Here is a 21,263-nt window from a genome sequence, read left to right on the forward strand (position 1 = left end):
ATTTGTTCATGTGTGAATCTGCATATTCAAATAGAAAGCAATACATTTGTACATTCCCTACCATTCCTAATTAATGGTTTTTTTTTCATCAGTCCAAAGAATCAGCTGAAGGAAGTAAGACAGCTTGACAAGGACTTTGCAGATCAAATGTCCAAATTACTAGATGGAACCGACGAGTATATTATGGGCTGTTGCTATGGTGACGATCTGGAGTTGGCGGATGGGAGGAGTGTAGAGGTCACAAAAGAAAATGTGTAAGTTCACCATGCTAAAAAAATCATATATGAAGGCAATATAGCTTGAAGCATTTTGTTTGGTTGGAGTTAGGTATGTGCAATAAAAAAAGAAGAAAAGCCATATCCTGAGGATGATGAAATCTCACTAGGAAAGTTGTGAATGAGTCGCAGCTCATTGACAATCACCTGTATTTTGAGAAATGAGTCTTATGCAGTCAATTCTTATGCATCTACCCAGGCCTGCATCTACCCTCTTTTGTTGGGTGTCAGAGGAAATATTTTGGGGGTTCATTCTGTTCGAGGATGTGTCACTACAAGTTGGACGTCATGTCGCTGCATGGACCATCATAAAGGACTCTGCACAAGAAATAATCTTTTGATCTCAATGTTATGTTTCCCATCCTGAATGATGCCTCAAATACCCTTCTTTTCTTCTTGTTTTTTTTACTTTTGAAAATTTGGGGGGTTTGATTGAACCCCCTGAACCCCTCCCCTGGCTACGGGCTTGAATAGTATTTCCTGATTTTGGCCATTTTGATACGCTTTTGCTGTTTGTGTATACATATCACCTGATTGTGAAAACAACCCTTCTTACATGACTTCGTGTATGATCATGATGTCAATATTTTAATGAAAGTGGCCCCTGGGCCTTGAGGTAATTGTTCAAAGTTAAGTTTTAAAAAGGTAAGGTTAGCGGAAAAGTATGTCTCCTGCTGTGAAGGGTCAAGACACAAGATATGAAGTTTTTTTGTTGAAAAAAAGGGTGATAAAAAGGGTGAATGCTTACTTTTGGGGGGGGGGGGGCTGAGTAAATGTGTAGCTTCTCCATTGGAGCTTTTCCTGACACAATGACATATTCAAATTAAAACAAATTCCAATAAATTAGTCTATCTGATATTCAATATGTACTTAGAAATATTTCCTTCATTGGCTTTTACATTTAACAAATGAACATACAATTTGACATGACAGTGCAAATATAAGAAATTAAACTTAAAAAATTACACCTAGGAATGTGACAAATGGGGCATTTTGAATGAAATGAGACTACATACAGCATTAACACGAACGAGGCCTACTTCTCACGGTGCAGCAAGTTCCCCAAAATAACAGTTTATGGGTGGATTTTAGAGCACAAAGGCAATGCCTGGGTCAAGTCTTATAAAGTTAACCAATAGGAAATCAAGTTTATATTTGAGTTTGATTTGAAGCGATCTCGACTCGGTGTGAGATGGGGCTGAAAACGATTAGATCGGTAGTCAGCATGGAGTGGATGAGTCATTAATTTGCGATTAAATGCCTTGAAAACATTGAATACTGATGCTGATAATCCCCATCTTCCATTCGATTGCGTTCCTTTCTTGGGTTATGCAGACATCTCTATGTGGATAAGAAGATCCAAGAATTCTTGGCGCCATTGCAATTCAAAGCCTTCCAGCGAGGGGTCTACAAGGTCTTCCGTCCAGCTGACTTTGAAATTTTTCGACCTATCGAGCTGGAAACACTTGTCATCGGAGAGTCGTACTACGATTGGAAAGCACTTGAAGAGGTAAATATGACCCAAGTGTATTGTAATTCAGAGGGGGGGGGGGAGTTGAGTGTGTACCCAAGCTCCACTTCCACATAGGGAAACAAAATCGGCATGGTGAAACAAAAATTAAATAAAAAAGAAATGTTAAATGTGTTAAACTACCAGTAAAGTTGCCAGTTTCAGAAGTTAAAAAGAGCTTTCTTGGGTTCAGGTTTGCAATTACTCTATGATTATATGTTGGAGGTCAGGCTATCCTATTAATGGCTCATGTGGTAGGGTACATAAAATCACTTCTGTTGAAGCATATTGCTCATACTGTTATAAAGAATATAAAATGTATGTAAAAAGCATATAATCTTTCAGTGGTTATTCGTAATGATTACATGAAAATAGAAATCGGTTTCTAAAGGTTTGATTTTATTGTAATGAAATGTTCAAGCTACCATGTATTCACTATGAATACCCTTTTTCTTGAAAATGCAAAATAATACTTTGATTTCACTATATTATAACTCTAGCTCGTATACTTGTCATAGATGGCAAATTTTGTGAAAAGGGCACATAGCTTTAAATTCTTCCAAAAATGAAAAGTGAAAAGGAGTGCAAAATAGTTGAGGGTTTCTGTTGCTTTCTTGCCATAGTATTAATTTCCCTCTGCTGATATGCGTGTTCTAGATTATCACTAACGTTTACTGCCTCTTCGATTTGGTATAAGAGCCCCAATCAATGTATGTCTCTGTCTATACACAAGTATGCGATAAGAAGAAAATGTCAATGAAAACTGTAGTTTTTAGAAAAAAATCTGCTGGACAGGTCAGTTTTCAGAAATGTAATGAATACATTGAACATTGGCCCATTTTACTATTCTACGATTTTCAAATGTTTCTATCATCAGTCGACAAAGTATGAACATCCGTACACGGCCTCTCATCAAACCATCAAAATGTTCTGGCAGGTATTTCATGCCTTGGATGATGATATGAAGAGAAAATTTCTCGGTGAGTGACTTATTGTTTATTTTTTCCCTTTATTTATTGGTATTTACATGCAAATATTTATATAAATATATATATTAATAACCAGCGCTAGCGTACGCTGAAGGGGTCAATTTTTAAAATTAGTGAGTTACGATATGATCAAAGCAAATAATCAAAAACATACATGGAGATTAGTATACAATGTTACAATTGTTGAATAGTATAGAAAATGAATATCTACCAGTACTTCTAATATATATTTCATGACAGGAAAGATAACAGAAAGTAAATGATTAATACGAAGAAAGAGAGCAGACAGAAAATCAAAGGAATGCAGGATGAGAAAATTTAGAAAGAGAAAGAATGAGAGTGAAAAAATAAAGGGAAAGATTGAAGTCACAGATATGTCTTTGGCATGAGACTCCCGCATTTCCAAACTCTTTCTCATTCCCCAAATCTCTTTTTTGCGCCTGTAGCGATCAATCACTAAGTGAACATCAAGATCTATATTACAATGTACACGCGCATTGAGCGCAAAATACTGACCAGGAACCAATCAGAAGTGTTTTCTCATATTTGCTATTCATCGCTAATCTTTGTGTTACGGGGCCCAGGTCATCTCACACTGAGTCACAGTTTCCTGTCTAAAATCTCATGCCTTACTGGTCTTTGAACTAGGCATCTTTGAAGTTAAGTGGCGGCAAAGTAGAAGAGAGTGAAATGAAGAACTAAGATAAGAAAAAAAACATTAATCGTTGTGTGCTTGAATACTGTATTATATAATGCACAGCACGTATGACACAGTAACAAGGCTCAGATTTACATCATTGAGCTGCGACGGGCCTTGCAAGCTTGGTAGGCCCAGGTTATGGACACCTAGCTTCATTCCTTGAATGCAGTGCCAAGGATAGCCAAAACTATGTCCTAAGGCTTTCAGAAGTACATTTACACAGAGACTATACAAGCAGGGAATAGCCTCGAGTTTGATGACACATGATTTCGCATGAGGTGAAAGAAAGATGTTCTTTTTTCTTTTAGGAGAGGCTAAGTTGAAAAGAGCATCTCTCTTTTACCTAATGTGAAATATCTTATCATGGCACAAACAGGAATTCTTGATATATGGGTTTTCCATGTTGTACATATAGGAATGAAATTTTTCAATTGACTTTGGAAAGGTTATCAATTCCTTATGCGACATGAACCGAGTATTAACTGCTTTTCAAATCCTTGTTGCAGTGCCCTTATTTTAAACAGTAATAAGCACATCTAACTGCATTAACACAAGACAAAATGTTTATTGTTACGTATTCATTAATTCATCATACCATTTCAATATGAACAATATCATCATATTGTCATTTCTAGAATTAATGATTATCATATGATCATATCATCATTACTCTAATTATTGTTGAAATTGTACTTATTAAAATCATTATATTATTTTTATGAGCGTTATCCACCATGATGACACTCCGTCCTTCCACTTCTATCTTTCTCGAGTATCCTCTTTGTTTAGACCAACCTTACTACTTTCCTTCTTTACAATATCTTTCCATGTAATCTTTGGTCTTCCCTTTCCTCTGTAATATGCTATCCACTTCCAAATCCCATGCTGTTTTTAACAGGTTCATCATCTTCCCTCTTGAACACATGGTCCATTCCTCTCAAACCACTTCTCTTTAGCCTAACCTTTTAATCATGATTATCATAATGGTAAGCAAATAATCACCGTTGGTGAAGGTAATGGGCAAACTATCACTTACGAGGCAAGCTGGATGTAGCTATCTTTCCGAAGCGAAGCTGAGGAAAGATAGTGAGTACATTCAGCTTGCCGAGAAAGTGATAGTTTGACTTGTCACCAAAAATCATGAGATGATTACATTGTATATGCTTTATATCCAGCATCGAGGAACCACTATAAACGAAGAAACCGATATCAATACGTTTCTAAAAGAAGAATTTTAATTAAAAAAAAATCATGGTTTCCTTTGAAAAAAAAAAAGAATCCATTGAGAAGTTTATTATGCTTGTTTTACTGCTAGCGCCTACAGTGTACGTAAACTGTGCGCAAGCATCCAAGATCGTGCTCTAGCAAGGTTTATTGTGACCTCACAAAGGAATTTTACCGTTACAACAAAACAATCGAAGGCAGTGCACTTTTATTTTGCGCAAAGTTTTATTGCTAGCGCGTATGTACACTGCACGCGCCCATCTAGATCTTGCGCGATCGTCACTGCAGGTGATTGAGAAAAATGGACCCAAAAAATGAGTGACCTTTTCATTTCGCGCGTACATAAATTAATTTATAACGTCTTATGACCCTATATGGGCTGAAAAAGATCAGCGAAATAAAAAGGTCCATCACTGCGAGTGATGATTGATGGGGGAAACTACCCCTTTTCACGTAACCGACTATTGACCAATCCTATAGCTAGATTCTTATGCGGAATATTATTATCGTCATCCTCATTACTATTTTCTCTGTAGTCTAAATACTATTATCACTATCACCACTCTGTTCTCAATATTTTCAACACTACCATCATTTTATTTTTTTTATTTTTTTTTATTTGTCTTCTTTACCCAGGGTAGCCTGATCAGTGGTTTAGACACTGTTGTCAACCAGGGCCCTGCACAATACATATATACATAAAACAATCAAAAGAACACATATTATACAACACATTAAAAGTCAACATTGTTACACTGTAATACGAAGAGAGAAAAATGATTTGAGTTCTTGAGAAAGGAACCAGTATTGGAAATTGACAGGAAAACAAGGAAAAATTAATAAGTATTTATTTTCATTATTATAGGTTTCTACGTTTTCATACTTATAAAATTTATCAATTTAGTGACAATGCAAGGGTAAATCTAGAAATCTGAAAGAACTATGAGTGTATACGTATCGGATACAAGTTACTTATACTTTAAAAAAAGATACATTACACTTATACTACAGAGTGGTTATTACTTATCAATATACATTCGACTACATCATATTATTTTAGTTAATTAACAATTATATACATTTATTTTACACAGCGTATGAAATATTGCGTATGATATGAGTAATGAAGATTCAATAGTGACTGCATGTTACATGATAATATAATATTACATAAGATTGCTATTCAAATGATTTACACTCCCTGGCAAGCTAACAACTGCATAAACAAGTAATTACAATCCCCCATGAGTTTTTACTAATCTCCAGTATAAGGTGGTGAATGTTTCTTTGGTTGCTGCATTTTTAAGTGCTGAAGGAAGTCCGTTCCACAAGAGTGACCCTTCATGAGAAAAGCTTTTTTTCCCCATCTGCGTTTTGACCATAGGTACCAGCAAGCCTTGTGAGGTGGCACCCCTCGTACTGTGAGTGTGGACACTATTACTCTTAGTAAACATATCAGAAATATATTTAGGACCCTCTCCATTCAGGGCATTATACATTAATTTACATTTGTTGAATTTCCATCTTTGTTCAATGTTTACCCATTTCAGTTGTGACAATACCTCAACAGTAGGTGTCATAAAATTGCATCTAAGGACAAGTCTTGCCATTTTCTTATGCTGGGCAATGAGAACATTCTTCACGTGTTGTGAACAGTTTGCCCAGGAAGGACTGCAGTAATCAAAATTAGGTGTTATCAATGCATTAGCTAGGAGTTTGGCACTATCGATAGTTAAGTACTTTCTTAGTCTACTTAGTAAGGCAATACGTGAGCCAATCTTTTTGCTCATCTCATCAACTTGTTTTTGCCAGGTGAGTGACTCGTCCAACCACGTGCCCAGGTATTTGAAATTTGGAACTCTTTCAAGGGCATGATTATCGACTTGCACATTTAAGGGATTAGCATTTTTCAGTTTGTTTGAGGTACCAAATAACATGAATTTCGACTTTTCAGGGTTTAGTGTAAGTCGATTTAATATTAGCCATTGACTTATTCTCTGAAGATCAGCATTGATTTCTGTTTCAATTTCTTCAGTGCATTTAGCACTGTACATTAATGCAGTATCATCAGCATAGAGCATGATCTTACATTTCTTAAGTACATTGGGCATGTCATTAACCATTATAGTGAACAGGAGGGGCCCCAAGATTGAGCCTTGAGGCACTCCTGTTTGTACTTTTTTCAATTCAGAGGAAGATGTTTTTACAGAAGTACACTGCGAACGATGTTTCAGGTAGTTTTCAAACCAATTATACTCCGTTCCAAGAATTCCATACATGGTAAGTTTGTGAAGCAATAGATCATGGTCGACTGAGTCAAATGCCTTCTTGAGGTCTAAAAACACAACTCCCGTTAGTCGACCCTGATCCATTTGCTTGTACAGGTGATCACTCAAATAGGTAAGAACCGTGCTTGTTGAGTGGTTCTTCCGAAATCCAGACTGTTCACTAGCAAATAAACTATGTTCCAAAAAGTAGTCTTGAACCTGGGTATGGACTAGTCTTTCGAATATTTTCATAACCACAGGGATGACAGATATAGGTCTATAGTTATTAGGGTCATGTTTCTCACCCCCCTTGTGAATGGGAGTAACTTTAGCATGTTTCCATTCATCGGGGATAAATCCAGAATCTAGTGAGCGATTAAAGAGTGAAGTGAGGTGAGTACAAATCAATGGAGAGGCTGCTTTTAGAAGCACAGTATCAAGACCATCCAATCCCTTTGCTTTGGATGTTTGCAGTTTCTTCATGATTTTTGATACATTTTGTTCCCCAACCTGTTCAAAGACAAATTTAGTACCAGGGGTAGGCTTAGTTATACTGGTAAGTAACTCGTCAATACTACATTCTACCCCTGTGGTAAATTTTAAAGACAATCTGGCTCCTACAGATACAAAGTATGTGTTGAATTCATTGGCCATGTCAAGGGTGTCAGACACTTGATCTCCATTTACAATGAGCTGGTCTGTGGCAAATTTAGTATCACATGTTGTCAAGGTTTTCAATACTTTCCATAGTTTGGCAGAGTTGTTTCTGTTTTCTAAGATACTACTCTGGTAATAGCCTTTCTTTAGTGTTTGGCGCAGGTTGTTAACGTGATTTCTAACTGAACGATACTGTTTCCAATCTGCAGATGACCTACTTTGTTCTGCCTTCAGTTTGAGTCTGTCTCGATTTCTTGACAGGTCAATGAATTCTTCTGTAACCCATGGAGTCTTTTCACCCCTGACTCTCCTAGTTATACACGGAGCATGCTTTTCGCATACTTTAAGGAAGCCAGATTTCCATGAATTCCAAGCTACATGGAAATTTGATCATCATGATCATCATCCTCACTGTTACTAATATCATTGTGTTTTTGTGCAGTATTTGTTGTGGGGTCTGACCGTGTACCTGTTGGTGGACTCAAGAACATTGGCCTCCACATCGAGTGCCTTCCTGTACCTTGTGAAGATATCAACGATGCTCGTGAGATTGAAGACATCCTCACGCGCTTGTTGCCAACCGGCCATGGCTGCGACAATCATGGACATAAACGTACCTTGCGCCTGCCTATGTATTCCAGCCTTGAACTTGTCGAAGATCGCCTAACAGTTGCTCTGTCCTTTTACGACTGCCCATTCCATATTGCATAGTGTTTTAAGACTGTTATATAGTATATAGTTATAAGAATATTTTGGGGATTTATTTTTATTTAACTGCCCTATCTGAAATAAGTGTATTTAAAGCCTCCATGTATCTTTTTTTGGTAAATTCCCACAAAAGTGAACGCACTATTCCATTTCATTATTAGATTATATTAATTGATGTGCTCCAAAACGATCATCCTGTAAAGGATACAAACTAAACTAAAAATGTGTTTTACAAGATAAGTTACCAATTTTACATCAGATTTTAATTTGATCGGGTACCCTATCAAAATACAACATCTATGCATTTTTGTCTTGTTTATATTAAACACCTTTTTTATGCATGGAATTAGCTAAAAATTCCAGGATATAATCTTTCTAACATCCAAGTACTACATATAAAATCAGTGCTCAAATGGCTATTTGAATAAAAATCAAAACATTCCAGAGAGAGGGTGCTAGATTTAAATATAAATCCTAATGGCCGGAAAAAATGCCATATTTAAATTCTAATTGGTAAAAAGTGCATTCAATAACTACATGTACTGCGTTTTTGTAATATTGTAATGTTCAATGATACTCAAGTACAGTTTTCATTACTGACCCATTAACAAAGCTAAAGAGAGGCTTTAATTCTTTCAATATTTATCTCATATAGTTTGTTCATGTATTCATATATTATTTCTTTAAAATCTGAAATAGCCATGATTAGTAGGGATTACTTTCTTTTGGAATGCCTTATTAGACTACATGTATGTGCAATGTGAAGGCTAAATTTATTCCATTTATTCAAATGTTTCCCCTTTTTTGTAAAATAGCTAGAGTACTGTACATGTACATAGCTCTTGGTTAAAATAGAATATGAAATAATTTTCTATCACCATGTGATGTATCCCGAGATAATTGTTACCGGTGAGTGCCTCAACTCTTTGTGCTATATTCTATCAGTAAAGCTTCCATCTTTGTCATTCACCCCACCCTACTACAGTGCATCTCAAAATAAAGAAACTGTGTTTCTGGGATAATCTTTCCAAAATTTGTGCATTCCTTTCAGATTATTTTCAATGTTATTTTGATATCTAGTATGATATGCAAGGCTCAAGGGTAGATGAGCAAGATAGGAGTTTTAGATCTGCAATGTCAAAACCAAATTGCGCAGAAAAAAAAATGAGTCAAAATTTTTGCAGATACAACGGCCTAGCAAAAGAAAAGGATGCCTCATTTGGATATACTCATTTGCATTTCTTTCTAGAAATGAGAGTAAATTAAGATTTACACATACATGTAACTTTCTGTGCAAATCCTTTCAGACATGCCTCTGTATTCTATTTTTTTTTTCGAATCTGCCATGTGTGAATGGTTTCTATGTATTTGGTCTCAAATCAGTTAGTTTAAAAAAAAAATTCAAAAATATAATTGTCACTGAAAATGGGTTTCTTTACTATAATAGACTCTCTCAAACCATACACTTCATTGTAGTTTTCTATTTAAACTTTTTAGGACCAGACTTTAGGAGTTGGGATTGATCGAAATGAACCCATTTTGTGATCTAATTTCAATCATACAATAAGAGAATGGAAGTTGAATTCGAACTTAGTTTGAGATTATAATACAAATCTCACCTATATTGTGGAAGATGGTCCACCGGAGTGATTACATTTACAAATCCTGCTTCTTATATCAGAAGTTGCACAATCATATTAAAAAAAATTTAATTTATGAAAATAATGTTATGATTTGATATTCATACAAAAACCTAATCTATGAATAGTCAGGAGAATATGCATTTTTCACCATTTCTTTCAAACTTTAGATATATAAATCAATATCAGGATACATGAAGTAAGTTTGAATATCACATTTTTGGAATGAGCAAGTCTCTTTTCTAAGAGCAAATTTATTAATTTTCATTATTATTTTTACACATTACATATACCTACTGTACAAAATATTTTGATCAAATTATGTAGATAAAATTTCTCTATGTCTGCAATATATACCACCAGTGTCTCATAAATAATGATATATTGGCAATTTTTTATGTTTGAAAATATATATCAAGAGTTATTTTGATAATATATATATATATCTATGATATAATATGATAATTTTAATGATTGTCTATATAGTTTTATAGGAGTATAATGTTAATATCATGATTGTTTACAGTCTAATTTAGTAGCTTCGAATAGTTTGAAAATATTTAAAATTATATTATACTGTAATTTCAGTCTTTTGATGATCCAATCTATTGAAATGTAATCTATTGTTTTTTTATGCATAACTAATATATTGGCGACTTAAAAATTGTTCTTTATCTTTCTGTTTATATATCAGAGTTATATATTTTTTTCTCTTTACATCTAAGAATTGTAATTCAGCTTCTGGAATACAGGATATTTTAATTTTACTGATTTGCTGTACATGTAAAGGTAAATTTTTGTATAAGAACGGTAATATCAAGTACATACTCTTTTTCAATCTAATTTATTATCCTAGATTTGACCTGGCTCACCTATGCAATGAGACAGTGGCATGGATATAAGTCACTCTGGTGCAAACATAATATAAAAGTGATATCTAGTTCAAAAGAAAAAGAAGACAATAGATATTAGTTTCTGTATTCATATTGTAATATCAGAAATATGATATATAACCATTGATTATTCAATACTTATAACAGCTTTAAATTTATTATCAAGAGTCTTAATACAACTCATACATATTTTTCTGCAATATGTTAAAAATGCATTTTTAAATTCTTTTATAATTTCAAGCCTTCACTCAAAGTACTTTCATTAAAAACAAACACAGCTGAATAACATTCTTAAAAGTAGTGATTTTATATTGAAATAAGTCAGCTTAAAAAGTAATATTGACCTTGTCATAAATGCTGGTTCATTTGAAATTAAATTATTAAATACCAGTACTTTAAAGTACAAATTACAAAATTGTTTTTTAAATCCTTTTTATGGACGTAGGTCTGGATTGGTAGTGTGAGACTAAACAATAAACTGGCGCTCAAGGAAAAATAAACAATAGTATATGGAAATAAATATGAATAGTACAGTGAATAATTGTTTTGAAATCTATGCTGTGTGGCTTATGGTGACGAAGAATAATAAATCGTAAATCATGGACAGAATGGCATTTAGTAAACTACTAGATTTCGTCAAATTCTCCCTTTTCAAGAAAGCTTTCTAACTATAGGTATGAGGTTGAAAAAGTTATATTCTTCCATTTTAAGCCAAATGTAAAAAATTCTACAAGTAACTTGATGTCTCAGAATCAGCTAAAACGGTGTTCTAGTCACCATTAAAAACAATAGAACTACAAATCACTTTTGATATGCACCAAATTTGCAAAGTGGTTTAGGAATAACCCCCCCCCCCCACACACACACACATACAACATAATTATGATCAAGACGTAAATCCTCACATTGTCCGCAGGACATTTCAAAGTTGTAATTCCATTCATATGATAACTTGAGCGTAGTCGTCTGCGCATCTGAATGTTTTCAAAGAGAACATTAATTTTGTTGTGATTCACCATTTTTATATGAAACCATATGCCTAACTAAATAGGAACACGAAAATGAGCAAGGCCAAACGTCAATAGCAGAGGGGTAAAAAGTGAAAAGTTCCTGCTAAGAAATAGCACACCTGGTTGCTTGAGATGCTTGTCCTTTTTTTCTTCAAAGAGGCACATGACTTGGAGGAACAAGTTTTATCTGGTTTTCTCTCGGATCTCCGCCGTCAGGATGACTTCTTTTCCAGTCCTCCCATGCAGCTTCGAAAGCACTCCTCACAGTGTTAACGATCTCCGACGCCTTCTCGCGCGTTGTCACTTCAAATACGTAACAATGAATCGAATCGTTTGTCTTTGACGTAAGCGCCACAGCGCGCGGATGCCTGAGATCTGTTGCACAATATGCGATACAAAACAGCGGTAATGACTCGAGCACGTCGCGGGACTGGTCCTCAAACGTGATCGTGCATTTGTCCACGCGCAATGTACACGATGCGTGGAATGGTTGGTGATGGAGTTGTTTGGCGTTGGTCAAGGGCGCTAGTTTGTCGACCGCGGTAACCGCGTCACACACCCGCAGTGACCGCACCGGAACGCGTCCTCCGTAACGCACATGGAATGACCGCTCCTTTGCAGCTGCTCCTTCGCCGTATAAGTCAGAGTCGGAATGCATGAATCGTTTCCGTAATAGTGAAGGCGAATTCCGGAGAGTTTGAAGGAATTTGTGTGTGGTTTTCGGACTATTCGGGCTCGGTGGCGGATTCATGTTGGCTCAGTTCTGTCAATTTATCCGAATAATTCCAGTGTAAGTAAAAACGAGCCAGCAACTATCCAGTAGTTAATTAAACCGATTCATCTGCGAGTCTACCATCCTAAGTTTGAGTACATTTGAAATTAATTTTTGATTCCTTTAGAGAACCTGTCAAATCAAAACAGAAGAAAAAATAATTAATTAGAATTGTACGAAAAGTAACTCGATTTTTAACATAAAAAAAACCCTGATTTTACAGGAAAAAAAGAGATTTTGCAGAAAGCAATAACAGAATCATTCTGTAAATTCATAAAAAAGAGGAAAAGGGTGTTTTATTAAAGGAAATTTGTAAGGTTCCATACACTAAATACCAATTTCCTGTAATTTTACATGATATAATGTAAGATTACGCAATCTTGTGAGATTACAGGTGTTCTCGAGACTCTCCTGCTGGAACTTCTTTTATTTTAAGGATAGATTTTCTAACAGTGTATACTAATAACAATCTAGTTGAAATGGAAAAATTTCTACTCCACTGGGGGTAGGAGATAATGAATCACGGAAAAAATGTGGTGAACATAAATAATGGAAAAGGATGGAAGCGAAGATTTGATGCAATATTGTCACATCAGCTTTGGCTAAAGTCACCGCTATATATGTACTACTTAATCCTGACTTAAGAGTTAAGTCGCTTTACCACCTGCCATTCGTGGATGGTATGAGAAGACGAAAAAAAAATTTCTAATAGCATTGCTCAAGACCGCGCTATCTTCTAAAAAGGCCAAGAGACCCTTTCTCTCCGTTTCATTTCGTTTGGAAACCACTGGTAAATTATAAACGATTTTTGAAATAAGAAGTGCAACTTTATAGTAGACTGCAATTCCCTTGAAGTGTTATATGGAGTAATGTGTTCAAGTTAGATTTTCAGCGTTATGCAAGAGAAGTGACGAAGAACGAGACAGAGAGATGGAGAGAGGGGGAGGGAGGGAGGGAGAGAGAAAGAAATTATAATGAGTCATTGATTCACTCTCACGAGCTATATTAACACCTTTCGTTTAGCACATTTTAGTGCACCCCGTCTCTATCTAATTTCTCTCCCTTTCTCCATCTCAATGTCGCTCCACGCTTTTCTCTTCCAATGTTGCCTCACCCTCTCATTCCCGTTCTCCTTCCACTTCAGTCTGCTTTTCTTCAGTTGTACTCCTTGTCTCTTGCTATCTTTACATCTCTCATTCTAGTTATCTCCGTTTCCCTCTTTTACTGTCTCAAAAAATGTAACCTTTCTAACCCCACCCCTCTCGTTTGATCTCATCACGAAATCCATCACTGTGATTGCGATGCTCTCCACGAAATACGCGTTGAATGCACAAGGTAACACTAATGATATCTGATACACCTGAGTCCCTTCTTACAAAGAGTTACGATTGATCCAATCAATCTCGACTATATGGAAATCCACCTGTACCGTAATATTTCCTACAGGATATCCGCACAATGTAAGGAAGACAACGGTGAATGAATGTCGAGTATACATCATAATTATTAATTTTGTAAACATTTTGAACAAGGATGCATTTTGGACGTTGGTGCTGCTGGCTTTCCATAGTTATGGTTGATTTCATTTACTGAAACTCTGTGAAAGACGGGGCCCTGATACTGTTAAGGTATACTAGCTGAAGGGTATATCCATGGATTACTTTACACAGATAAATCTCAGAGATATCAATCGACTCGTCTTGCATACCTATCTGAAGAAAAAAGAGGAGAGGAAGGGATTCTTAAGTAGCGGATTTCTTCAGCGAATTTACAATGCGACTCGCAGGTTGAAAAGCAAAACTGCGCTCCACAAGTCATGCAAGTGTGGTCAGAGCGAAGGGGGTGGTTGCCACATAACTTATTTTACAAATCCCCAAGTATTTGTGAATTCTTAATACGGGTATTTATTAATGGGGGAACCCCCTTCATTAGTCAGCCATGATCTACAAGTCGTAAATGAAAACAAAAATAATTAAACATTTCACATGCATACAGATATCTTGCAAAGGATGAGAATGTTCCCTTTTATGTGAATGCTCTAATATTGCTTCTCTTTTGTATACATTTTTTTTAATGTCATAGTGAGAGTCCCAGATTGAAAGAAAATGACATGAAGCATTAAAGAGAGAGAGAGTAGCCCTGGGGAAAGTATGCACTCTTGGAGTATTTCCCTACTTAAGTAATGGTAATCCCTCCATTAGCAAAGACTAGTAGGATCTTTGGGGATCAAAACTAGCTTGCACGTACAAAGGAAGATTACATGTTTTGCATTTTAAACTTTTCGATCGAAAGGGGCTTGGTCATATTTTTTTTTTTTTTTTTTTTTTTTTGGGGGGGGGTAGATTTTTTAGTAAACAGCCAGGGAGGGGTGAACATAAAGGATGGTTGATACCGCGAAGGCGTTAAAGAGGAAGCTCAACCAAACAAAAAGTTGACTTGAATCGCTCGTGCTCCCCTTTTGAGAGGCATAATCAAAATTTGTAATGCTAAAATGCCGTTAAAACACAAGTGTGCCCCCCCTTTCGAAAGTGAGGACCTGTTTTTGCTTGTCATTTTTCGTGGACGATATGCACTTAATTTTTGGTTGAAAATCCTTTTTTTTTTTGGTCAAGTTTTTCCTCAGAAAAATGTGCCCCCCTTTGGGAAAATCCTGGATCCGCCCCTGACTTGAATAAGAAGAGAAAAAAGCAAACAAGTTTACTACTGGAAATATCGAAATCGGAATTAAAATATGATATTTTATTAAAGTTTCGATTATGCTCAACAGTACACATCATGATCGGTATGTAAATGAGGAAACTCATATTTGTTTATATTTATCATATATGAAAAACGAGATATCTAAAAATTTCCCTCATTATAATGTGAAATATATTTTGATACCTATACCTGAACATGCAGAAATACTGTTGTTGTAATCTTGTGCGATTCAAGGTAGATTTTCCTTGATGTCGACTCAAAAAAAGAAAAGAAAAAGGGTAATCCTTAAAAAAATATATATATTGAGTGCATGATATATGACTCTCTCATTTCCGTGTTATGCACTTCATTGTTTCATCGTGAAAAATAAGAAAAATACTTGAAAGATGTAATTAACTTTTTATTTCAAATTTTCAGCATTTCCCTGTTTTTCTCAATTTATTCTTAATAAGCTTATGCTGGCACGGACTTAACCTAACTCTAGGTAGAAATATGCGCTTGTTGCATTTTATTCAACTCCTCGCATTCAGTATAAGAGCGGGATCTATTAGTTTTATTTAAACTATTCCGATACATGTACATTCTTTTTGTTTTCCCCTCTGTGGAGATGGGGGGGGGGGGATGAAATAAAATTGGGGTTTGATGAATAGTGGGGGATAAATATGAAAAAAGGGAAATCGACGACATTAAAGGGTTAAAGGTTTGAGAGACGGGGAAGAAAATAAGACGGTAACTGTCATGACTATGTAGGTATAAATGAAGAAGTTACAGGTATAGTTTAAAGGGAAGAGGGAAATTCGGTAAAGGAAGGGGGAGAGAGAGATAAAGAGACCATAGACCGGCATGGCGAGAGAGAGAGGGTGGGGGAACTGGGAAAGAACGCATATATTATATGTCACATGTATTATGATGCTCGGGTATAATGGATGTATAGCCAACCACTTTACAAATGCGACTTCCATTACGCTTAAAAGCGATGCTTGGCAAGGTGAAAGAGGTTTTATCAAGTCCGCCACAATGCACATTTATCAAAGCCGTGGAATATACCGATCACAGAAACAACATTCAATGGATATTGTCCATCTAACCTCCGTGGATGGATTGTATCGATCAACTATAAACGGATATGAAAAATGTGTTTCAAGGAGACGTGCATATCAAAGCAATGCGAGTTAAAGAAAATATTTCGATTCAAGAGCTACCATAGAAATTCCGTACAAATTGTAACGGGGAGGAGGTTATATTCAAAGGCATCAGTTATATGACCATATTTATAATAAATAACATTTCAACTCCCCTACGAAGCTATATTTTCCCTCGGGAGAATATTTTCCCTCAGTGCTGCGTGCTTCGGGCAACATAATACCTTGGGAAAAATATAACTCCGTTCGGGGAGAGGAAATGTCATATAAGCTTTAGGTAGGCAATATCTGTATGATACTGGGGGGGGGGGGGTAATCATAATCAGTTGAGTGCAAATTTAGGAACAGACGGTCATTTATTATCTTTCTCAGTTCTTGTTTCCGCACAAAATACAAGGAAGTTTTTTCTTGAAACATTTTTTTTTCAAATTCGAAATCACCCTCTTTGTACCCCAGTGAGATTTCCTCAATTTTGAGTACTGACCCCAAGGCATTCCCACGTGGGTGGGAGGGGGATCATAATGGCAGTATGGGTATGTGTGGCCCTGCCGCCCTTACGGCTCCATCTTTCACGCCTTGCCAACCGTTCATAAGCATGTCATTTTCACCCCTTTTCCATTAACAAACCCGTTCTCCGTTCCTAAGTCCCTCATTTCAGGCGTAAATTCTTAAGACCCCATTTCATTATTATGTTAAATTCTAGTTTCCAAGCACCCCCCCCCCCATTTTGCACAGGACCATATAACTTATTAGTTCTTACGCCCCCCCCCCCCCTTCATATTAAGCAACTTCGGTTCTTAAGGGTATGATTTCGGGCCCACACACTCCTACCCTTTCCAAATCTGAGTGCCCCCTCCCGGGCCCTGTACGCCAATGTTAACAATTGGTAACGTTCCAATCAGGTTTTTCTTCTTAGCTGTATCTTTAGGAGGATACTAATAGCAGGGCCATTATCAGTGCGAATCTATCATGTTGGTATACTTTTCTCCTCAAGTCAAGCATCCCTATTGAATATTCATGAGCACTTTATCTTGTCAGGTCGGATCTGCAAGGGAGCGTTTCAGCGAGGGGCTTGTCTCGGAGGTTTTGCAGACAAATTTGCTCTCGGCCAATCAAAAGAGAGCATTTCAGTAGCTTATAACGCTAATCAATAATTTTTTTACAAAGTGAGAAACCGCATCCTGAAACGCCACACGAGGTGGAATGATGAAGACGAATTGTAAGACTACGTTGACGAGTTTCTTAAGAGGACTTGATTTTTGCTCCCATGTATCCCCCTTGACTCCTTCCCTCACTCAATCCCGATCTCTCACCCTTCCTTTCTCATCAACTCTTCTGACCCATGTTGTCCCTTTATTCTATTTCGATGTATGGAAGATTTTGAGGTATTGAAGTCGCTCAAGCTTAAAAAAAGTACATAAGAATACTCATGATTGACATTATTCACATGTGATGCAGCGAGTATAACGAAGCTTGTAAGTTTTCCAACATTTCTCATTAAAGGGATGGTCCAGGCTGGAGATATTTATATCTCAATAAATGGAGTAAAATTCACAAATCAAAATGATGAAATTTTGTTCAAATCGGATAACAAATAACAAAGTTATTGAATTTTAAGATTTGCATTATTCAGGTGAAACAGTTCTAGGCATGTCTTCATGAATATTCATTAGGTGGGCTGATGATGCCATATCCCCACTTGTCTTTTGTATTTTATTATATGAAATTAGGTTTGTTCCTTTTTTTTTACCAAGAACTAAAACAATTGGATTGACAACTGATTAAGTGCATTACTTATTCATTGCCACAACTTGTTTCATCATAACGGAGACACATCATTTACACATGTATGAAAAAATGAAACATTTATAATTTCATGTAATAACATAAGAAAAAGGAAAGTGGGGATGTGACATCATCAGCCCTCCTAATGAATATTCATGACGATGTACATTATAACTGTTTTCACAAAATATTGATTAGCTATAAAATTCAATAACTTCGTAATTTGAAATCCGATTTTGATGAAATTTTCAGCATTTTGCTCTGTGAATTTTACTCTCTTTATTTAGATGTAAATATTTTCAGCCCGGACCATCCTTTTAATGTAACTTGAAATTACAAAGCCCCCCCCCCCCCTCCTCCAACAACGCCATTACGCAAAGACGCAACAAGACATATAGGCCTATCAAGAAGTGCAAAAATCGTCAGCTTTCCGCTCGTATTTGTTTAAATGTCCAACCCTTTGACGATTCTTCCACTTCTCAAATTTTCAACTCGTGTTTCTGCGTCACCATGGAAACAGTATTGCATCTTATGTAAACCTTTCACAACCCTTGACCTCATGACGTGTGAAAATCTTGTTACATGCATTGTAGTGCAATGATCACCAGGTTATGTTGGGAACATTGTTGAAAAATGGCAAATCCAAGTCAAAATTAATTATATATGTGATGACATGATGATGATGATGCTGGGGGATGATGGCGTTGAGGATGATGGTAGTGGTGATGATGCTGACGGTGATGATCACGATGCATTCACGTGGTGGTGGCGGTGATGGTGATAATGATAGTGATAATGTTGATTGTGATATTGACAATCGGTAATGGCGGCATCGATGATGATGGTTACGTGGTTCATGATCATGATGATGTCGGTTTAGATGATGGAAGTGGTGGTGGTGGTAATGATAGTGATAATGATGATGATGATAGTGATGATGATGATAGTGATGATGGTGATGATGATAGTGATGATTATGATGATGATGATGATAGTGATGATGATGATGATGATGAGGATGATAGTGATGATTATGATGATGATAGTGATGATTATGATGATGATGATGATAGTGATGATGATGATGATAGTGATGATGATGATGGTGATGATGATGGTTGTTGAGATGGCGGTGGTAGGTAGTGAATGTGATAATAGGTGGTGTACACGGTGGCGATCATGACAATGATACCGATGATGACGATAATGTTAATGATGACCCACCTCTTATACGTACCTCACTTAAATCAAGAAATACTGGACTTAAATGCTATAATTCAATTCGTTTCCCATCGTCTTTTAACTGCTTCTATGTCTGTTTCTAAAAAAATACTACTTAGGCCTACTTCATGAATGTTTGACGCAAGCCATGTATACTCATTACTATTAGCATAAGATTTGCCGATGGGCAAGGCCGTATTTATCCAAGGTTTCGAATGCATTCAAGGTAATCAACAAAATACTGGCCCTAAATGCTTTAATTCCATTCATTTCCAAGCGTCTTTGGCGTACCTTTATTTTCTTTATCCAACTTGAAACAAAAACTAAATATATCTCATGACGCCACACTTCAACTGTTGAAGTGCGGCGTCGCTTTATGCGCAGTGTTATCAGTTTTTGGCAATATGAAAGAGCGATTCAACCCACCCGATGTTTCGAGTAGATCAAAACTCATTGTCCAATGATCATCTAGATATTTGAATTGATAATGATCTATATAAAAAAAACCCGATATTGATCCTTTAAATTATGAAGATTATACTGCATTTTTTTTGCTATACACTATCCAGAAACCTTTTTCAAAAACGCATAATAACATCGACATAATGTCTAGAATTAATTGTCAAGGAAAAAGTAAAGTGCATCTTACAAAACAAATTTTACAAATTTCAAAATCGGTTACTAACATAATCATTTACTTCGGAGCAACTTTAGTCTTTTTTTTCCGCTCAAGCTTGAGAGGAAGAAACAAGATCCCATGCATGCATGTACAGTTACAGCTTTGATCTACGACGCGGTTTGACGAAACCAGGGGAGTGTTTCATCAACATTTTCATCCGACAAGTTGTCAGATCTGACATCTTTCTCTGATGTTGATTGACTGAGAGGTACTGTTACTGTGGTAACTGTCGGATAAAATGGGACTTGTCGGATAAAACGTCCGACAAGTCCTTTCATGAAACGCTCCCCAGAAAGTACTCACTAACGTATATATTTTACTTACTTGAGAAAAAATACGTTCTTATGAAAATCTCCAATCTTTTGAGTCTTATTCAGGATGAAGTAATGGCGTTTAAAGAGCTAGTTGCAGATCACTCGACGCCAGTAGTTATCGAAGCACGTCATTGGGAAAATACAACAAGAAAGGTATGAACCAGCGTCTGCCAGATGCGTATTAAAAACTAGCAGCTAGTACGGACACATATAGCAGACGATTTATTAACTTCGCGCAAACGATCAAGTTCACTGCGTTGTATCGATCGTATAGTTTTCGCGCCACAGGGCTTCTACTGTCATTACCGGGCAACGGCGGGCCAAATTGCTGTTTAGAAAAGAACTGTTTTAAGTGCCTGTAAAAACTCATTGCCGGTGACTATGATAACGCCAGCTGTGGATCACTAGTATTTTGTATTATCTATATCTTCCAGACGATGAAACCTACTTTTTGGATAAAATAGGGTCTAAAAATAATAATGAGCTTGATGATAAAAAAATACAAAGAACAAATCTTGGCACCTCTTGTGTCGCTGAAATATAGCAAAAATTATCAAGGAGCTTCAATTTTCCTTGCTTTAAAAATAACTAGGGCGTAAACACTAATGGGACATTGGGACACCCCCGGGGGGGGGGGGTGATGCAAAGAGTGTGGGGTGGCATCATAATATCACCCCACACTTTTGCATCAAAACCATTACTGAAATCTTGAAAAGCACTTCGATGTTGTTGAAGATTTTCTTTGAGTTTGAAATATATATATAATATCCAAACGCA

General features: G+C 36.3%; 1 protein-coding gene and 1 long non-coding RNA gene across 3 annotated transcripts in view; one reads left to right on the forward strand and one right to left on the reverse strand.

Moving 5' to 3' along the window:
* Positions 1–9,234, forward strand: part of LOC129278482 (probable E3 ubiquitin-protein ligase HERC4) — a 42,336-nt gene extending 33,102 nt beyond the window's left edge. Inside the window, exons 18-21 of one of the 2 annotated variants that reach the window (XM_064111026.1) lie at positions 93–254; positions 1,611–1,785; positions 2,663–2,765; positions 8,065–9,234. In XM_064111026.1, coding sequence (XP_063967096.1) covers positions 93–254; positions 1,611–1,785; positions 2,663–2,765; positions 8,065–8,333 — 709 coding nt within the window. In that variant the 3' untranslated portion in view covers positions 8,334–9,234. The remainder of the gene's footprint in view (positions 1–92; positions 255–1,610; positions 1,786–2,662; positions 2,766–8,064) is intronic. The other variant, XM_064111027.1, reaches the window with a different exon arrangement.
* Positions 9,235–10,786: 1,552 nt separating this feature from the next.
* LOC129279695 (uncharacterized) lies at positions 10,787–20,698 on the reverse strand. Its single transcript, XR_010296003.1, has 2 exons — positions 20,497–20,698; positions 10,787–12,777 (listed from the first exon to the last, which is right to left on the reverse strand). It is a non-coding gene; the product is annotated as an uncharacterized LOC129279695 (long non-coding RNA).
* Between the last annotated feature and the right edge of the window lie 565 nt (positions 20,699–21,263).

The sequence above is a fragment of the Lytechinus pictus genome, chromosome 16 (assembly GCF_037042905.1).
Source record: "Lytechinus pictus isolate F3 Inbred chromosome 16, Lp3.0, whole genome shotgun sequence".
NCBI lineage: Eukaryota > Metazoa > Echinodermata > Echinoidea > Temnopleuroida > Toxopneustidae > Lytechinus > Lytechinus pictus.